At 48.0% G+C, this 19,210-nt stretch overlaps 1 protein-coding gene across 1 annotated transcript; it reads left to right on the top strand.

Annotated features, from left to right (window-relative positions):
* Positions 1 to 3,010: 3,010 nt before the first annotated feature.
* NRL (neural retina leucine zipper) lies at positions 3,011 to 10,647 on the top strand. The gene is made up of 3 exons (XM_070954431.1): positions 3,011 to 3,076; positions 8,129 to 8,522; positions 10,028 to 10,647. Exons 1-3 carry the CDS (start codon positions 3,057 to 3,059, stop codon positions 10,421 to 10,423), a joined length of 810 nt encoding a protein of 269 aa, XP_070810532.1. The 5' UTR covers positions 3,011 to 3,056; the 3' UTR covers positions 10,424 to 10,647.
* Positions 10,648 to 19,210: the final 8,563 nt, after the last annotated feature.

Below are 19,210 nucleotides of genomic sequence, written 5' to 3' on the forward strand. Positions count from 1 at the left end.
TTTGGGGAATGATAGAGCTGGGAAAGGGGGGGTCGTGATTTATTTTTGCGGAAAGTGGATTTTTTCTTGCTTTTCTTTCGTTCGGGGGGCTTAACAACACGGCCGGGTCAGGTGGGGAGGTCACGCCTGGGGGTGGGGGCGAACGGTGGGGTGAGGGCTGATGACAGGCTGATGTCCAACTGAATAGGCGAAGAATCCCTTGTCAGGATGGGTTAGCAACGCTGAGCTGGCCTTTTGTGGCCGTGTGGGGCTGGGTATTAGCTGAGGGGCGGGCTGGCCCGGGCACCATGGCAACCCTTCACCGGCCTGGGGTCCAAACCAGGGACATCGCTTCTGCCCCATAGAACCCATTTTCCATCAGGGTGCCGGCCTGCTCCGGCTTTTACACCTTTGCAGGGGAGCGGGTGCGAGTTCAGCCTCCTTCTCGGGATTTGAACCTGTCTCCGCCCTGCGGGTATGCTGCAAACGGACTCCGGGGCCCATCGTCCATCACCCAGCACTGAATTGCCTCTCCCCCGCGTGCATGCTGCAAACGGACTCCGGGGCCCATCGTCCATCACCTAGCACTGAATTGCCTCTGCCCCGCGTGCATGCTGCAAACGGACTCCGGGGCCCATCGTCCGTCACCCAGCACTGAATTGCCTCTGCCCCGCGTGCATGCTGCAAACGGACTCCGGGGCCCATCGTCCATCACCTAGCACTGAATTGCCTCTCCCCCGCGTGCATGATGCAAACGGACTCCGGGGCCCATCGTCCATCACCCAGCACTGAATTGCCTCTCCCCCGCGTGCATGCTGCAAACGGACTCCGGGGCCCATCGTCCGTCACCCAGCACTGAATTGCCTCTGCCCCGCGTGCATGCTGCAAACAGACTCCGGGGCCCATCGTCCATCACCCAGCACTGAATTGCATCTCCCTCGCGTGCATGCTGCAAACGGACTCCGGGGCCCATCGTCCTTCACCCAGCACTGAATTGCCTCTCCCCCGCGTGCATGCTGCAAGCGGACTCCGGGGCCCATCGTCCATCACCCAGCACTGAATTGCATCTCCCTCGCGTGCATGCTGCAAACGGACTCCGGGGCCCATCGTCCGTCACCCAGCACTGAATTGCATCTCCCTCGCGTGCATGCTGCAAACGGACTCCGGGGCCCATCGTCCGTCACCCAGCATTGAATTGCCCCCACTCTCTCTCTCGACGACATAGAAACGTTGATCCTTCTGGGCATGCACAGAGTGCTTTTCCCCTACCGAAGAATCCTGGTCCGATTGTGGCTGAAAGGGCAAACAATTTCTGAGCATGTCTAGAGTGCCTCTTTTTTTTTTTTTTTTTTTTTGCCGTTGTTGCTCACGAAGCTGCGCTCAAGAAGTCTAGCTTCTGAGCCTGTCCAAAGTGTTCTTCTTCTTCTTCTTCTTCTTCTTCTTCTTCTTCTTCTTCTTCTTCTTCTTCTTCTTCTTCTTCTTCTTCTTCTTCTTCTTCTTCTTCTTCTTCTTCTTTCTTCTTCTTCTTCTGTTTGCACAGAAAGTTAACTCTGGGCATATACAGAGTGCCTTTTCCTTACAGAGGAATCTTCTCTGGCTGTTGCTAGATGGATAAATAACTTCTGAGCATGTTTAGAGTGCCTTTTCCCTCACACTCAAAAGATCTAATAATAATAATAATAATAATAATGATGATGATGATAATAATAATAATAATAATAATTTTATTTCTATACCGCCCTTCTCCCGAAGGACTCAGGGCGGTGTACAGCCTATTTAAAAAACACAGGACAATTTAAAATTTAAAATTATTAAATAAATTTGGCTCCATTTAAAACCCCAGAAATTTAAAATACCCCAATTTAAAATTATCATGTCGATAGCCAGCCTGGCGGAACAACAGGGTCTTCAGTGCACAGCTTCTGAACCTGTCCAAAGTTACTATTTTTCCTTCAATTCGCACAAAATGTTAATTCTGGGCATACACAGAGTGCCGTGTTCCTACAGAGGAATTTTCTCTGGCTGTTGCTAGAAGGACAAATAACCTCTGAGCATGTTTAGACTGCCTTTTTCTCACACTCGAGAGACCCAGCTTCTCAGCCCGTCCAAAACGGTTATTTTTCCTTCCGCTCCACTTTCAAAAAACTTTTTTTTAAAAAAAAAACATATACAGGTAGTCCTCGACTTACGACCCCAACGCAGCCCCAAATTTTTGTCACCAAAATGTTTCACTTGGTGACAAAAATTTGGGGCTGCGTTGGGGTCATAAGTCGAGGACTACCTGTATATGTTTTTACGGCTCTTCTCGCCACGGTTCTTAAGCGAATCCCCGCAGGGGTTCAGTTAGTCAAGACGGTCGTTAAGTGAATCCGGGCTTCCCTACTTGCCTCGGCTTGCCGGAAGGTCGCCAAAAAAAAAAAAAAAAAACGAACCGGCGAACCGTCGCTAAATGTGAATCAGTGGCTAAGCCTCTGAATATTGAGTCACGGGAAGGCGGCGACGGTCGTTAAGTGCGAAACAAGCGTCGTCAATCGAGGACGAGCTATATCTGCAAAGGGGTGATGATGGGGGAGGCCAGCTTTGCCAGCCAACCCACTGAACTTTGTGCATGCTCAGGAACACCCCGGAGGGGGGTGACGACGGTATGACCTCATCGCTTCCAGGCCGTGCCCGGGGATCCAAGCCAGAACGGAGGGCTTCAAGGATGGGGAGGGCTTGTCCAAATCAGGCTGGGAGTGATGGGCTTTGTAGTCCCATGCATGGGAGTGATGGGCTTTGTAGTCCCATTGCATGGGGGGGGGAGAAGCGACTCCCCCCAAAAAGAGGAACTAGGAACAGGGAGCAAGTTAGTGAAAGGAAAGGGGAGGGGGGTGGAATTGTTGGCCACGCCCCCCCGGTCTCAATCCCGCCTTCCCCATTGGCTGGCTGCTAATATATGCGGATGACGTCAGCCTCCCGGCGTTTAAAGGGAACCCCGAGGTCTGCGCTGTGTTCTTTGGGATCCTCAACCCCATTTAAGCGGCTCCAACGGGTGGCAGGGCGGTCCGGACCGGACGCTGGCAAGGAAAGCAAGATCCATGGACGACCAAGCAAGCAGGTGGGCTCTTCCTTCCCTTGCCCCCCCCCCCAAAAAAGAGATCTGGTGGATTGCAAAGGATCGCTTTGCGTGTTTTTCCCCCTCCCACCATCACCACCACCGGGTTCCCTTTGCCAAAGGATCGCCTTGCCTTTCCCCACCCCCCCCGGGTCTGGAAGTTTTGTAAAGGATTCCCCCCCTGCGTTTGGCCAGATCTGGGTGGATTTCAAAAGGGATCCCCTTGCGTTTCCCTGGATCTGGACTTTTTTTTTTTTTGCAAAGGATCCCTCTGCGTTTCCCCGGATCCGGGAGGGGGGGGATTTGCAAAGGATCGCCTTGCGTTTCCCCGGGTCTGGACTTTTTTTTTTTTGCAAAGGATCCCACCTGCGTTTCCCCGAATCTGGGGGATTTGCAAAGGGATCGCCTTGCGTTTCCCTGGGTCTGGTTTTTTTTTTTTTTTTGGCAAAGGATCCCCCTGCGTTTCCTCGGGTTCTCTTTGCAAAGGATCGCCCTGCGTTTCTCCGGATCCGGGTGTTTTGGTTTTTTTTTGGAAAAGGATCCCTCTGCGTTTTCCCAGATCTGGGGGAATTTGCAAAGGATCCCCCTGCGTTTCCCCGGGCTCTCTTTGCAAAGGATCGCCTTGCGTGTCTCCGGATCTGGAATTTTCGCAAAGGATTTCCCCCTGCGTTTTCCCAGATCTGGGGGATTTGCAAAGGATCCCCCTGCGTTTCCCCGGGTTCTCTTTGCAAAGGATCCCCCTGCGTTTCCCTGAATCTGGGGGGATTTGCAAAGGATCCCCCTGCGTTTCCTCGAGTCTGAGGGATTGGCAAAGGATCCCTTTGCGTTTCCCCGGATCTGGGGGGATTTGCAAAGGATCTCCCTGCGTTTCCTCAAGTCTGAGGGATTGGCAAAGGATCCCTTTGCGTTTCCCCGGATCCGGGGGGATTTGCAAAGGATCGCCTTGCGTTTCTCCGGATCTGGGTGTTGGTTTTTTTTTTTGCAAAGGATCCCCTTGCGTTTTCTCGAGTCTGGGGGATTTGCAAAGGATCCCCTTGCGTTTCCCCGGGTCCGGGATTTTTGCAAAGGATCCCTCTGCGTTTGGCCAGATCTGGGGGGATTTGCAAAGGATCCCCTTGCCTTTCCCCGGGTCTGGGAGATTTGCAAAGGATCCCCTTGCGTTTTGCTGGGTTTCTCTCGTCTCCCGGGAGGCAGTTTTCCACCCCGTCCGCTTTCATTTCTTTTTTTTTTTCTCTCCGCGATCCTTTCCTTTCTGCGCCTCTCGGGGCTTTGGATCGCAAGAGCCGGCGGGCGAGCTCCGCTTTCCCATGGCAGGATGCGCGCAAGCCGCTGCGCGGCATCCAGAGGGGAGAGGGGAAAGTCAGCAGGACCTGTAAATTTGGGAGATTTGGGTAAAGAAAAGTCTGATTTGGGCAAAATCCATCCTCCTTTTTAAATGACATTTTCTCAATTGAAGGGGGGGAAAGGACTTCAACTCCCAGAATTCCCCCCATTTTGGCTGAGAGGGGGGGAATTCTGGGAGTTGAAGTCCTCCCCTCCCTTTTTTTTTTTTAAGTTGTCAAAGTTGAGAAACTTTCTTCAGGATATTAAATACTGCAAGAGGGGGGGGGTCTTTCCTTTATTAGACACCCCCACTCCCCGTCCCCTATAATCCAAGGATGCCACCAAGGGATGTAGAATAAAATAGATTCTGGAAGGGACTTTGGGAGGTCATCTAGTCCAGCCCCCTTTTTTCAAGCAGGAGAACCCATACAATCTCCGTCCGCTGACTGTCCAGTCTCTTCTTTAAAAAAAAAAAATGAGCTTAAACCGGGGAAAAATTAAAAAATAATCCGTATTTTTCTGTCCCATCCTAGCTCGGTTAGGATAGGAAATTCTGGAAATTCCCACCAGTAGCTTTTGATCTGGCTTGAGATAGACGTTGCTGAGCTGCAGAAGCTCGGCAGAGAGAGGGCAACTCGATTGCGGGCGCTTGGACTTTAATCCAAGCGATTAAATGCGAATAAAGTGCAAAGCAGTGATTTTTTTTTGTTTGTTGTTGTTGTACTAGCCATGGGCAACGGATAGGACCTTCCTTGCTGCGTATCCTGGTTAGGACTGGGCGAGGGTGTGACTCAAACTATGGTTTAACTCTAGTTTGTCGGCACATGGCCGCAAAACCTCCCGTGTCCATTTGGGTAGCGAGTCGTAGATTTAATCAGTGATTTAAAAAATAAATAAAACTTCCTCTGGATAATCCGTGGGTGCCACTTATTATTTTTTTTCCCCCTCTCTCTTAACGATTTATTTCCTGGCGTCTCCGCCCAAGAATATGACATTATAAATATAATCGTATTTATTATTATAAAAACGAGATTATAAATGTTATAATATCGTCCCTCGACCAAATAAAAGGACAAGTGGCAGCAGTAGTTTCCAGCGGGGCTGGAGGAGCAAACAGGTAGTCCTCGGCTTACGACCGTGAGGGAGCCCCAACATTTCTGCCGTTAAGTGAGGCATTTCTTAAGCGAGTTTTCCCCTCCCCACCCGCTTTTACGACCTTTCTCGGCACGGTCGTTAAAGTGAATCAATGCAGTCGGTAAATTAGTAACGGGATCGTTCCGTGAATCCGGCTTCTCCGTTGACTTGGCTGTGTCAAAATGTCGCAAAAGCGGGGAGATCGCGTGACCTTGGGACACACACAGCGACGGTCGTAAATATGAACCCGTTATTGCCAAGCAGCCCGAATTTGGATCGCATGACCGTGAGGCGGGCTACCAAGGGCGTAAGAGTGAAACATGAGCTTCATCTCTGGAAGCTTTCAAGAAGAGACTGGGCTGCCATTTGTCAGAAATGGTGTAGGGTCTCCTGCTTCGGCGGGAGGGGTTGGACTAGATGACCTACAAGGTCCCTTCCAACTCCGTTAATCCGCAAATCCCTGACAAGAGAGAAACAAGAGTCGATTCAAACGTTTCTGGAATCAAGACGCGAAGGAATAGGAACGAAGTTGTTTCCTGCAAATTGCCTCAGTCGGTATTCCTCCTTAAATAGGCTAAGGGAGTGGCCAATTAGCCCCAAGCTTTACTCTCGAGGAGACCTCCTCCTGAGGAGCCACTCCTGCCTTTTGGCAGCTCTGCGCGCCCGGGCATCGAGAAGAGGCTCCTCCTCTTCTTCCTCTTCACTTATGGGAGCTTCTGGAGGTTCTGAAGGCCCTGGCTGAATCCCCGCCTCTGGCACCACATCTCCTCCAGCCTCCTCATTGTCTGACTCGAGTGCCAGCTGCACAGGCTGCTGGCGCATCACCACGCCAGCCTCCTCGCTGTCGGAATCAGCTACTAACTGCACAGGCCGCTGACGGGCCACAACACTTCGGTGCAAAAGATTATTTATTTGCCTATTTATTTATTTCCTGGCAAGTGTATCATAACTTTCAGCCAAATAATACGAGGGGAGGTGGCAGCATTAGAAGTTTTCCGCGGGGCTGGATGAGGTACAACAATGTCTGCCTGAGCAAACACGCTATATACAATAGTGGCCAAAATTGTGGAAACCCTTTTGGGAAAAGTGTATTTTTGAGGTCGGTTGGCTAATAACACCACTTTTTTGGGGGAAATGTCAAGATAATCCTATTCCACTGCTGGAATGGCCCAGACCTTCACCCAATTGAAAATCGACGGGGCCGACGCAAGAAACTGATTAGTCAGAAGCGACCCAGCAATAAAACCCAGTTAACAGAAGCCATCATTCGATCTTGGTTTCACATTAGAAGTAAAAGATTTGGTTACACTCTGTTGTAAGGCCGTCATTCACGCTAAAGGTGACCCAACGAAGGATTCACTGACCTGGGGATCATTTTTTGTATATCTCGTTTTTTTCTGTGGTGATCATTTTTGTATATCTCATTTTTTTCTGGGGTGATCATTTTTGTATATCTCGTTTTTTCTACGGTTTTCATTTTTGTATATCTCGTTTTTTTCTGGGGTGATCATTTTTGTATATCTCGTTTTTTTCTGGGGTGATCATTTTTGTATATCTCGTTTTTTTCTGGGGTGATCATTTTTGTATATATCTCGTTTTTTCTACGGTTTTCATTTTTGTATATCTCGTTTTTTTCTGTGGTGATTATTTTTGTACATCTCCTTTTTTTCTACGGTTTTCATTTTCCTTCTTGATCCTGTAACTGCTATTCTAATAGCAAATCCTTCCCAAAAGTGATTGCATTACATTCTTGATTCAATGGTCTTTCCATTCATATATAATTTTAAGGTACTACTCCAAAAAAAAAAAAAGAAAAGAAAAAAAAAGAAAAAAATGGTGTTATTAGCTAGTTTTAGAAAATACAACTTTTCCCAAAACGTTTCCACAATTTCAGCTGCTATTGTATATTGGATGCAAAGCAGTGGTGAAATGTAAATTTTATTATTACCGATTCTGTGGGAGTGGCTTGGTGGGGGGGGAGCGGTAATATGACTGAATATGAACTTTTTTTTTCTTTTTTACTTTTAACACCATTTTTCTACAACCTCTTCGGCTGAAGAGGTTGTTAAAAAAAAATGCTTTTAAAGCCTCTGACGATCCCAGCTGACTTGCCTGATCAGCAGAGGCTTTTTTTTTTTTTTAAAGCTTCTGACGATCCCAGCTGACTTGCCTGATCGTCAGAGGCTTTGTTTTTACTTTTAAAAGCATTTTTTCTATAACCTCTTCGGCCCAAGAAGTTGTAGAAAAAATGCTTTTAAAAATAATAATAAAAAAGCCTCTGATGATTGCGTGGCTCAGCTGGGCAATGGGAGGGGGGGCAGGGATTTTTGCTACCGGTTCTCCGAACCACCCGCCTCCATCGCTACCGGATCGGGCGATCTGGTCCGAACCGGGAGCAAAGAATATCTTTGTTAGTTATTTAGTTATTTAGTTATTTTTAGTTAGTTATTTTAATTAATTTTGTTAGTTAGTTAGTTATTTTCCTCCACACACACACACACAGACAGAGCTAATCCATTAATCCAGATCTCTTCGCCAACACAACCGACGCACAACCGACGCACAAACACACAATCTTATCTCCTTTTCTTCTTGCAGAATGAACATCTTACCTGCCAGCCCCATCGCTCTGGAGTATCTGGATGACTTCGACCTGCTGAAGTTCGAAGTGAAACAGGAGGTGCCTCGGCCGGGGAGCAGCTCCTCCGTCACTTCCACCCCATGCAGCTCCGTACCCCCGTCGCCCACCTTCGACAAAGTGGCCGACCCCAAATCCTCCTTGGAAGAGCTGTATTGGATGGCCACGCTGCACCAATCTTTGGCGGCGGCCGCTGGCACCGGTCCGGAGACGCAGATGGTGCCAGGGCTGGATGAAGCCGTGGAAGCCTTTTTGGGGGTGCCCACGGCGGAAGGGGGTCTTCGAAACAGCGTGACCCCCCAGCTGCAGGGCTTCCTGGGGTCATCGGAGAGCTTCGGCGCAGAGCAACAACAGGTAAATCTGCCAAAATAACCCAAAAACAAAGACGTCAAATATTGAATACAGCTAGTCCTCAGGACTGAGGCCCTGCCCCTTTTAATGGCAAGGCAGCCATCTTGACTATCCCCGCCGCAAGGAGGCCCCTCTCTTTAAGAGAAAGGATGAATCTGCTTTGAAATTTCTTTTTTTTTTTTTGTTTTTTTAAAATTTATTCCATCTTTGCAAAGCGATTGCCTCAGCAAAATTCTGATTGTTAAGTGAATAACCTGGTTAAGTGAATCTGGCTTCCCCATTATCTTGGCTTGTCAGAAGGTCGCCAAAAAGGGGAGAGTGTGATCCCGGGACGCCGCGGCTGTCATAAATACGAGTCGGTTGCCAGGCGCCTGAGTTTGGATCACGTGACCGTGGGGACGTCGGAAGTGTGAAAAATGGGCATCTCTTGTCGTAAAACGGGGACCATTTGTATTGGAGAATAAGAGCTGCAGGGAAATAGAAGGATGAATCCGAGGTGGGTTTAATTAGTCTCGGCCAACAGGAACTTAATTAAGAGTCTCTGAGCATGTGCAGAGAACCAGATTGCTAAAAGCCACAGGCACTCTCTGCAAGGCATAGCTTTTGAGCATGTGCAGAGTGCTTTTTACCTGACTGCACAGGGCAGGAGGCTCATAAATCTGAATTGTGAACATACCTCTCAATAGAGGAGATTAAATGTTTTAGGGGGAAGAAAAATATTCTTAATTTCTCAGGATTGGAAGGTAACATTAAAGAATGTTGCATGTTGGGTGCATGCTTGCTTATGGCCAATGGAGCTTGTTTTCTTAACCCAGTTTTCTGGGTTTGTATGACACAATAGTCAGGATTGCATATTTTTTTTTAAAAAAAAAAAGACATGGAGGACTACAACTCCCATCTGTAGCCAGTAGCTGGGAATGTGGGGAGTTGTAGTTTAACCACATCCAGATGGTCCAGATATTAAGGGACATGGGTCGTCTTCAGCTTGGTTACAAGCCTGAGTTCAAAGAAAGACCATATACAGGTAGTCCTTGACTTATAGCCATTCGTTTAGTGACCATTCAGTTATAACGGCCCTGAAAAAAGTGACTTATGACCATTTTTCACGCTTACAATCATTGCAGCCTCCCCAATGTCACGTGTTCAAAATTCGCGACCCCTTTAAGCGGCTTTCTGACAAGCAAAGTCCGTGGGGGGAGCCAGATTCGCTTAACAACCGTGTGACTCATTTAACAACGGCAGTGATTCACTTAACGGTGGCAAGAGAGGTCAGAAAATGAGGTAAAATTCACCGAACAAATGTTTCACAGAAACATTGGCCTTAATTGCAGTCGTAAATGGAGGCCTATCTGTGTCTCTATTGCGGATTATGCTTAGGGCTATCTCAAGCTGAGCCTTGCTTGTCCGTCGGCCATTTTCCCATCCTCTAGTGTGGTAAATGCCGAAACTTTAGCATCCTTTGCTCACCAAATGCGATTTTTGTTTTCCTCTTTTCCTGCCTGATACAGCTTCCTCATTTCCAGCTCCCCCGGTTGTCCGACCGCTTCTCTGACGCCCAGCTCGTCTCCATGTCGGTGCGGGACCTCAACCGGCAACTCCGCGGCTTCGGCAAGGACGAGGTGCAGCGGCTGAAGCAGAAACGACGCACCCTCAAGAACCGCGGCTACGCCCAGTCCTGTCGCTTCAAACGGGTCCAGCAGCGGCACATCCTGGAGGCCGAAAAATCCCAGCTGGCCCAACAGCTCGAGTCCCTGCGGGTGGAGGTGGCCCGCTTGGTCCACGAACGAGACATCTACAAAGCCCGGTGTCAGAAGCTGCTGAGTGAGGCGGCCGGGGGGCACTGCGGAGAGGGGGCCAAGCCTCCCGTCACTCAGGCGCCTTCCATGGTGCAGTTTTTTCTATGAGCCCGCCCTGGACTTCCATTTCCATCAAACTTTGGGAGCTGCGCGGGAAATAAACTTGCCGAGAAGTTGCTTCTCCTCTTTAATCCACCAGAGGGGGACGCTGAGCCCAGTTCCCTCCCAGGTAGTCCCTTTTCCCCACCACCAGATGGCGCGAAAGAGTCTCTCGCCCATCTAGGCAGCTCTACGTGCAGACATAGTTTTGGGGATTGCAAACGGGGCGAGGCTGTTCCTCTCGAAGGCTCCTGGGAATTGTAGTTTTGCTAGGGCGCTGCCCGGTGGTCCATCTTCCACCTGAGGAACTACAGCCTCCAGGGTTCCCTGCGGCCCGATTCCTCAGTCTAGTGACGTCTACGATGCAAATAAGGCTGGTCCTCTTGGGCGTGTTGAGAAATGCACTTGGTGATCATTCAGCTTCCAACGGAAGAGAAATAAATAAAAGCCGAAACGGTGCTCTTCCCCGGAGCCAAAACTGGGCCAAAGAGCAAAAAAGGCAGATTTAGAACATGTAGGAATCCTGCTTGCCCCCAGTTTTAGGCCCGAAATTTACAAACGGAGAGAGTTTGCAAACGAAAACAGGGCTCCTCAAATTTTCTGAGCAACTTGGAGGCCATATTGGAGCCTGGAAGTTGCCATAGAGGGAGGGACTTGCCCTTTCTCAAAATGGCTGCCACATTGGTGAATCCAGGCACAAAAATGATTTGTGGGTCCAGGAGCCCAAAAAACGGCATTGGTCTGTCAACAACACGCATTACATTTTCCCGTTTGGGTGTGAGAGTTGTGTGTGGGGGAAAAAATAAATAAATCTTTGAAGCCACTCCAGCCACATTTGAAGAGGACAACTCCCAGAATCCCTAGCTAGGATCCCAGAATTCCTAGCGAGGAGCTAAGAATTCTGGGAGTTGTGGTCTTTGTCTGGAGGAACGGCTGAACTGACAGCGATGCTGGGATTGGACGGTGTTATCCTGGGCCTCTGTGGGGGGATTTTGGCCAGTGTTGTGGGGAAAAACAAAAAGCGTGTGAAAAAGTGCAGCTTTGCGATGTTTGTGTTGCAAAAGGAGACAACGACGGTCACCCTTTAGAACCTGTCCAATAAAAAACGGAGTACTTTTACAAATGGCCCTTCATGTGGTTTCCTGCACTTCGGCAACATCCAGTCGTGGGATTCAGCCGGTTCACACCAATTCGGAAGAACCAGTTGGTAACTTTCTAAGCAGTTCAGAAAACTGGTCATTGGAAGAAGTTTTTTTTTTTTCCACTTTACAGGGCTAATCCTGTAAGGAAGGCAGGAAGGAAACATTCTGGTGTTATTTCTAGCCTAATCTTTATTGCCTTGCTTACAGAAACTGCCTCTCTGGTTAACCCTTATTACATTGTAACAGCTAAGACGAAGCGCCCATCGATGTGAGTGATCTTGATTTGGCCATGCCCACATGGTCACATGACCACCAAGCCACGCCTACCCAGCTGGTCATTAGGATAGAGAACTGGTTGTTAATTATTTGAATCCCACCACTGGCAAAATCTTGGTGAACAAATATCAACTTTCCCCAAATAACCGCATTAGAAATATAGAAATTCTTTCGCTTGTTCCAAGAATCCGGAAATCCGCAGGTCAAACAGTGGAAAAATTCCTAGAAAAATGACGGGACCTCTTAGCCATCTGTTTGTTCACCCCCTCCTCCCCAGGAATATATGTAGTCCTCGACTTACGACCGTAATTGAGCCCAAAATTCCCATCGCTAACCAAGACAATGAAGCGAGATTCGCCCCATTGTATGACTTTTGTTGCCACAGTTCAGTGACTCACTGAGGTTGTTAAGTGAGTCACACGGTTGTTAAGTGAATCTGGCTTACTCATTGACTGCTCATCAGAAGGTCGCAAAACCTGACTCCCCGACACTACAGCTGCATAAAAATCTTTTTATGTTTCTTTTTTAAAAAAAAATTAAATCGTTATCGGTATATTTTTTTTAAAAAAGCTGTCCTCCATTTTACAACCTTTTGTGTCATGGTTGTTAAGTGAACCACTGGGGTTGTTAAGTGAGTAACCCGGTTGTTAAGTGGATCTGGCTTCCCTATTCTTTTTGCATGTCAGAAGGTCGTAAAAGGGGATCACATGATCACCTCCCTGAAAATAAGACCCAACCGGAAAATAAGTCCTAGCATGATTTTTCAGGATGTTCGTAATATAAGCCCTACCCCCAAAATAAGCCCCAGTTAAGGTTGTCAGCCAGATTGGATGCATTTAGTACCGTATTTTCCCCAAAATAAGACCCAACCGGAAAATAAGGCCTACCATGGTTTTTCAGGATGCTCGTAATATAAGCCCTACCCCCAAAATAAGACCCAGTTAAGTTTGTCAACCAGATTGGATGCATTTAGTACCGTATTTCCCCCCAAAATAAGACCTAACCAGAAAATAAGCCCTAATGCGTCTTTTGGAGCAAAAAAAATCAGTTGTGATTTCACTTAGTGACGCATTTACTTAACAACCAAGTTCTTGGTCCCTATTGTGGTTACTAAACGAGGACTAAAACTTCTATAGCGGAGTTACAGGTAGCTCTCAATTTAACGACCGCAATTGAGCCCAAAATTTTGGCTCCTAAGCAAGACAGTTGTTAAATGAGTTTTGCCTCATTTTACGACCTTTTTTGGGCAGAGTTGTTAAGTGAATCGTTGGGGTGGTTGAGTTAGACCACACTTGAGCCCCAAATTTCTGTTGTTAGGTGAGACATTTGCAAAGTGAACTCTGCCCCATTTTATGACCTTGCTTGCTACTGTTGTTAAGTGAATCACTGCAGTTGTTAAGTTAGTCGCACGGTTGTTAAGTGAATCCGGCTTTCCCATGGACTCTGCTTGTCAGAAGGTCGCAAAAGGGGATCGCGCGACCCCTGGGATGCTACGACCATCATAAATATGAAGCATCTGAATTCTGATCACGTAACCATGGTGGTGATACGACAGTCGTAAGTGTGAAAAACGGTCATAAGTCACTTTTTTCCAGAGCCGTTGTACCTTTGAACAGTCGCTAAACGAATAGGTTAGAAGTCGATCACTACAGGTGGTCCTTGATCTACAACGGTTCGTTTAGTGACCATTCAAAGTTACTTAGGCGCCGAAAGACGTGATTTATGACCGTTTTTCACAGTTACAACCGTTGCGGCATCCCCAAGGCACGTACTTATGACGGTCGCAGTATCCTGGGGTTATGTGATCACTTTTTGTGACCTGACAATGGGAAAACCAGGTTCACTTAACAATATTGATTCGCTTAACAACCTTAGCAAGAAAGATCGTCAAATGAGGCAGAGCTCACTTTACAAATGTCTCACTTAACAACCGAAATTTTGGGCTCAATTGCGGTCATGTTGCCAACTCCGCAACCGCAATGATTCACTTAACAATTGGGGCAAGAAAGGTCGAAGAATGGGGGCAGAACTCCCTTTACAGGTGTCTCACTTAACAACGGAAATGTTGGGGCTCGCTTGCGGTCGTAAGCCGAGGACCACCTGTATTTTTAAATTTTTCTTCTTTTTCCGTCCTTCAGTCTTTTCCCAAGTCAAACTTTGGAACGTTTCCAGCTTGCTGGGAAGACGCAGAACGCGACCTTCCGCTAAGTATGGATTTTTTAAATAATAAAACATCCTTTTCTGACCAATTATGCTTTCCTCCCAAAACATAATTGTAAGCAATTTATGTGCTGGTTTTTTTGCGGAGTGAAATGGCCACGTTTTAAATCTCATAGTCAAAAGGTTTTTGGCTGGCAGATCTCGTCTGGGCTGGAAGCGAAGTCTTTGATTGCGGTTTCTTTCTTTTATAAACAATTTATTTGGCCGCCCACCGCACCGAGATTTAAATCGCCAAACGTTTGGTTAAAAGCCAACAAGTGAAAACGTTGGAAAATGGAACAAATGGATCAAGCCCTGAAAAATAAATTTCCGTATTCATTAGAACAGGAAGCCCCAGCCAAAGAAATTCATCGATGAATAAAAAGAGGGCCTGCCATCTTATTTGGATGGGAGACCACTCGGAAATCCTACGATTGCGGGCAGGGGTGGGTTCTACATACCTACCACTACTGCATTGCAGCCTGTGTGCGCGCACGCGCTCTTCTGCGCAGGCGCCTGACGCTTCTGCCCATGTGCAGATCACCTATGATGACGTCCGAGTCAGTGGGCGGAGCCTCCCGCCGGTTTTACTACCGGTTCTTACGAACCGGTCCGAACCGGGGTCAACCCACCACTGATTGCGGGCCAGGTTGGCAATTTAGGAAGAAAATCGTTGCAAACTCGTTTTCCTGGGCAGGGACCAAGAAAAACCTCGTGGATAAATCCACGGAAACATCCAGAGGATGCGATAATCCCAGGTAGCCCTCGACAGGGGTGAAATCTAAAAAATTTCGCTACCGATTCTGTGGGCGTGGCTTAATTAGTGGGCGTGGCTTGGTGGTCAGGTGACTGGGTGGGCGCGGCTTGTTGGTCAGGTGGGCGTAGCCAGGTCGACGTCACTTCTTTGCCCTTTTTTAACCTACAAAACACAACACAACGCAACTATGTAAAAGCAGCTGTGCTAGATCCAAAATGGCCCCTGGAACAAGCAGGAACCTCTCACAGCCACAAAAAGCCCAAAAAAACAACTTTCACACTTTACACACACACAACACAACACAACTGGCTCACACAATGTAAAAGCAGCTGTGCTAGACCCAAAATGGCCCCTGCAACAAACAGGAACCTCACACAGCCACAAAAAGTCCAAAAAAACAACTTTCACACTTTACACACACACAACACAACACAACACAACACAACACAACACAACACAACACAACTGGCTCACCCACAATGTAAAAGCAGCTGTGCTAGACCCAAAATGGCCCCTGGAACAAACAGGAACCTCACACAGCCACAAAAAGCCCAAAAACCCAACTTTCACACTTTACACACACACAACACAACACAACTGGCTCACACAATGTAAAAGCAGCCGTGCTAGACCCAAAATGGCCCCTGCAACAAACAGGAACCTCACACAGGCACAAAAAGCCCAAAAAACCAACTTTCACACTTTACACACACAAAACACAACACAACACAACACAACACAACACAACACAACACAACACAACTGGCTCACACAATGTAAAAGCAGCCGTGCTAGACCCAAAATGGCCCCTGCAACAAACAGGAACCTCACACAGGCACAAAAAGCCCAAAAAACCAACTTTCACACTTTACACACACACAACACAACACAACACAACTGGCTCACACAATGTAAAAGCAGCCGTGCTAGACCCAAAATGGCCCCTGCAACAAGAGATAAACCTCACACAGGCACAAAAAGTCCAAAAAAAACAACTTTCACACTTTACACGCACAAAATTCCACATACAGCTTTGTGAGATTTTGTCTGTTTGTGTAGTTTGAGTGAAACCCTACAGAAACATACAAAATCTCAGAAACCTGCACAAATATTATTTTTTTATTATTTTTATTTTTATATAAAAGCAGCTAAATTTAAAACTTCCTAAACTTTAAATGGCTAGGTCTAAAAAAAGAACAACTAAAAAAAATCCCAATTAACTATTTTTTTTAAAGCTCCCAAAGGGGAAAAAAACTTACAGGCAGGCAGGCAGATAGAGCTGCTCACCGATGAGCTTGATTGCAGGCAGGGAGATTCAGTTGCTTGCTGATGCAATGGATTGCAGGGATTACAGCAAGCGAAGCAAAACAGGCATTGCAACCAGCAGCTAAAGTAAGCAAGCTGGAGGCTGTGGGGGGAAGAGATTTTTGCTACCGGTTCTCCGAACTGCCCGCCACCATCGCTACCTACTCGCCCGAGCCGGTCCGAACTGGGAGCATTTCACCCCTGGACCTCAACCTACAACCGTTTGTTTAGCGACGGTTCAAAAGTTACAAGGGCACCGAGAAAGGTTAACATGACTGTTTTTTGTACGTCGGTCATAGTATCCGTATGGCAGGGGTGGAATTCACTTACTTTCCCTACCGGTTCACAAAAGTGAGCGCATGCGCTCGCTTCGCTCGCACGCACCCCATCTACGCATTCGCCTGGCCTTCCATGCATGTGCTTTGCTGGCGTGCGCACCTTCCGCGCATGTGCCCGGCCTTAAAAACATGCCTAAATAGGATGGCATAAGAGCCGGGACGGGTGAGCGGGGCCACCCACGATTTCCACTATTGCTTCAGGCGAACCGGTCCGAACCAGCTGAATGCCACCTTGGCCGTACGGTCACATGATTAAAATTCGGGCGCTTGGAAACTGGGGACGTATTTATGACGGTCGTAGTGTCCCTGGGATTATTTGATCTCCATTTTGCAACAACGAGCGTAGCCGGATTCGTTTAACAGCCGCATGACTCCTTAAAAACCGCAGCGATTCGCTTCACAAGGAATGGCAACACGGGTTGTAAAACGGAGCGAGACTCGTTTAACGACTGCCTTCTTTAGCAACTCCGGGCTCAATTGTGGTCGTAACGGCAGGACTACCTGTATTTTAAGAGTCAAACTGGAAGCCCGCCGATCTCGCGAGCATCTGAAAAGGTTGTTGATTGCTAAGAAAATCTCCGAGACGTTTGCCTTTTGCACTAGCAATCTGATCTGGCTAAAATCCAGAGTAGGAAAAATAGGACTTAAATGGGATTTAAGAGCCGCTACAAACTCAAAGTTCAACTGCCATGAACATACTCCTGACCTTGGATGAGATAGATCTGGGGTGGGTTTTTTTTTTATTTTATTTTTTTATCAGTGTCATGGAATATTATTATACTCTGAGATGCCCGAGGGAGGGAGCAGATAAGGATTGCAAAATCACAAAAGGTTCCTCCGGATGAATCATTCCCTTCGGTTAACCCCTGAGACGCAAAGTCCAAAGTTGGCCGAACTTCTGAAAGAAATTGTTCTCTCTAGTCTTTGGAATAAATAAATTGCTTTAAACCAGAGTTGGGCTCGGCTTCTTGTCGAACGCAGGACGGCGTTCAGAGACGAACGGATCGACGTGAAGTGATTTTTCCGACGTGCGGCTTTGTGTCCCGCCGTTCCTATCGCCCAAAGTGCGGGCGTGAATGCACATATGTGTGCCCGAACCCCCAAAATGCAATGCAGGAGGCCTGGAAAGCCTCCTGCACCCCTCCGTGCATATGCCGTGCCTTTACTACCGGTTCACAACGGGAGCACGCACGCATGCCCTTCTGTGCATGCACAGATCGTCAGTGATGACATCGGGGCGGTTGGGTGGAGCCTCCCGCCGACATTACTACCAGTTCGGAAGAACCGGACTGAACCGGAAGCAACCCACCACTGGCCCTGCCTCCCACACATGCACACCAGTGATAGGTTGCCCCCGGTTCGGACCGGTTCGCAAGAACCGGTCGTAAAATCGGCGGGAGGCCCCGTCCACTGCTCCGGATGTCGTCATCAGCGATCTGCGCATTCACGATCCCGTTGCGAACCGGTGGTAAAGGTAAGTAGAACCCACCCCTGATGCACACGCATGTGCCCCACATGCACCCCGCCCCGAAGCATGCGGGGAAGGGACCCGACAACCAGCTTGCTGGCGGGAGGCACACGTACATGCGCGTTGGAACTAGGCCGCGGTGCTGGCTGGCATGCCCGCCGAGAGGGCATAGGTTCGCCATCACGGCTATAGGGAGAAAGAAATCGGAAGCGGAGAAATTGATTTGAAAACAAAAATATAGGCCGTCCTTGACTTACGACCGCAATTGAGCCGACGTAAGATAGTTTTTAAGTGACTTTTCCTCATCTTACGCCCTTTCTTGCCGCATAAGCAAATCAGTTGTTCAGTGGTTAGGGAACACGGTTGTTAAGTGAATATGGCAATTGAGCAGCGGAACAACTTTCCTTCAGAAATTGTAGGGGTCTATGACCACTGGAGGTTTTTCTTGACAGATTAACAGAGTGGGAAGGGACCTTGTAGGTCATCTAGTCCAACCCCTACCTTTTAAAGAAAAGACTGGACAGTCCACCTGTCTGAAACGGTATAAGTCTCCTGCTTCAGCAGGGGGTTGGAGTAGAAGACCTCCAAGATCCCATCCAGCTTTATTCTGATCGGTCAATCGGCTTTCCCGTTGACTTGGTTTGTAAGAAGGACGCAAAAGAGGATGACAGGACCCAGAGATTCTACAACCGTCCTAAAATGCATGCCGTCTGCCAAGCGCCCGAATTTTGATCACGTGACCCCCAGGGATGCGACCACGGGGGCGCGAAAAACAGTCATCAGTCACTTTTTTCAGTTTCATTGTGACTGTCAGACTGCGATGCTATCTCAAAATTAAATGAATTTCCAAACTGCCAATCTTTAAAGAAATATTTCTTTAATTGAGAACAGCCACCGGATCATGACTCCGCATGGACAAGACTGACCTTTTGCCCCCCAATCCCTCCCTTTCCGATCCCCAAATCTCTGCTTCTCATTGGCTATCTTCCAAGTCATTCTTCAGACTTCTTTTCCTCGTCATTTCCCAGGAATGTGCTCCCTCCCCTCATTTCCACGACAACTGGACTTCAAAGGGATTTAGCAGGCAAAAGTTTATCTCTTGCTCTCCTCTCTATGCCAGCGTTGAAACGCTGACAGTGACTTCAAATGGTCACTAAAGTGAGTGGTTGTAAGTCAAGGACTACCTGAAAAGAACATGAAATCTACCTCTGACTTATTCACACCAAGACCACCACCTAGATCCTTCCGGAACTTATTTCTGTGTAAACCGTGTACGTGTTCTGACCCAGCTCCCCTAACACAACAAACCCT

Source organism: Pituophis catenifer, unplaced genomic scaffold (genome assembly GCF_029215685.1).
Source record: "Pituophis catenifer annectens isolate HBS135680 unplaced genomic scaffold, rPitCat1.0.hap2 SCAF_15, whole genome shotgun sequence".
Taxonomy (NCBI): domain Eukaryota; kingdom Metazoa; phylum Chordata; class Lepidosauria; order Squamata; family Colubridae; genus Pituophis; species Pituophis catenifer.

What these genes read in the sequence shown, in the direction of transcription:
- NRL (XM_070954431.1), top strand. Translation starts at nt 3,057, where the DNA reads ATGGACGACCAAGCAAGCAG. An exon ending in ATGGACGACCAAGCAAGCAG is followed by an intron (nt 3,077 to 8,128) that starts GTGGGCTCTTCC and finishes TTCTTCTTGCAG; the next exon opens with AATGAACATCTTACCTGCCA. An exon ending in TCGGCGCAGAGCAACAACAG is followed by an intron (nt 8,523 to 10,027) that starts GTAAATCTGCCA and finishes TGCCTGATACAG; the next exon opens with CTTCCTCATTTCCAGCTCCC.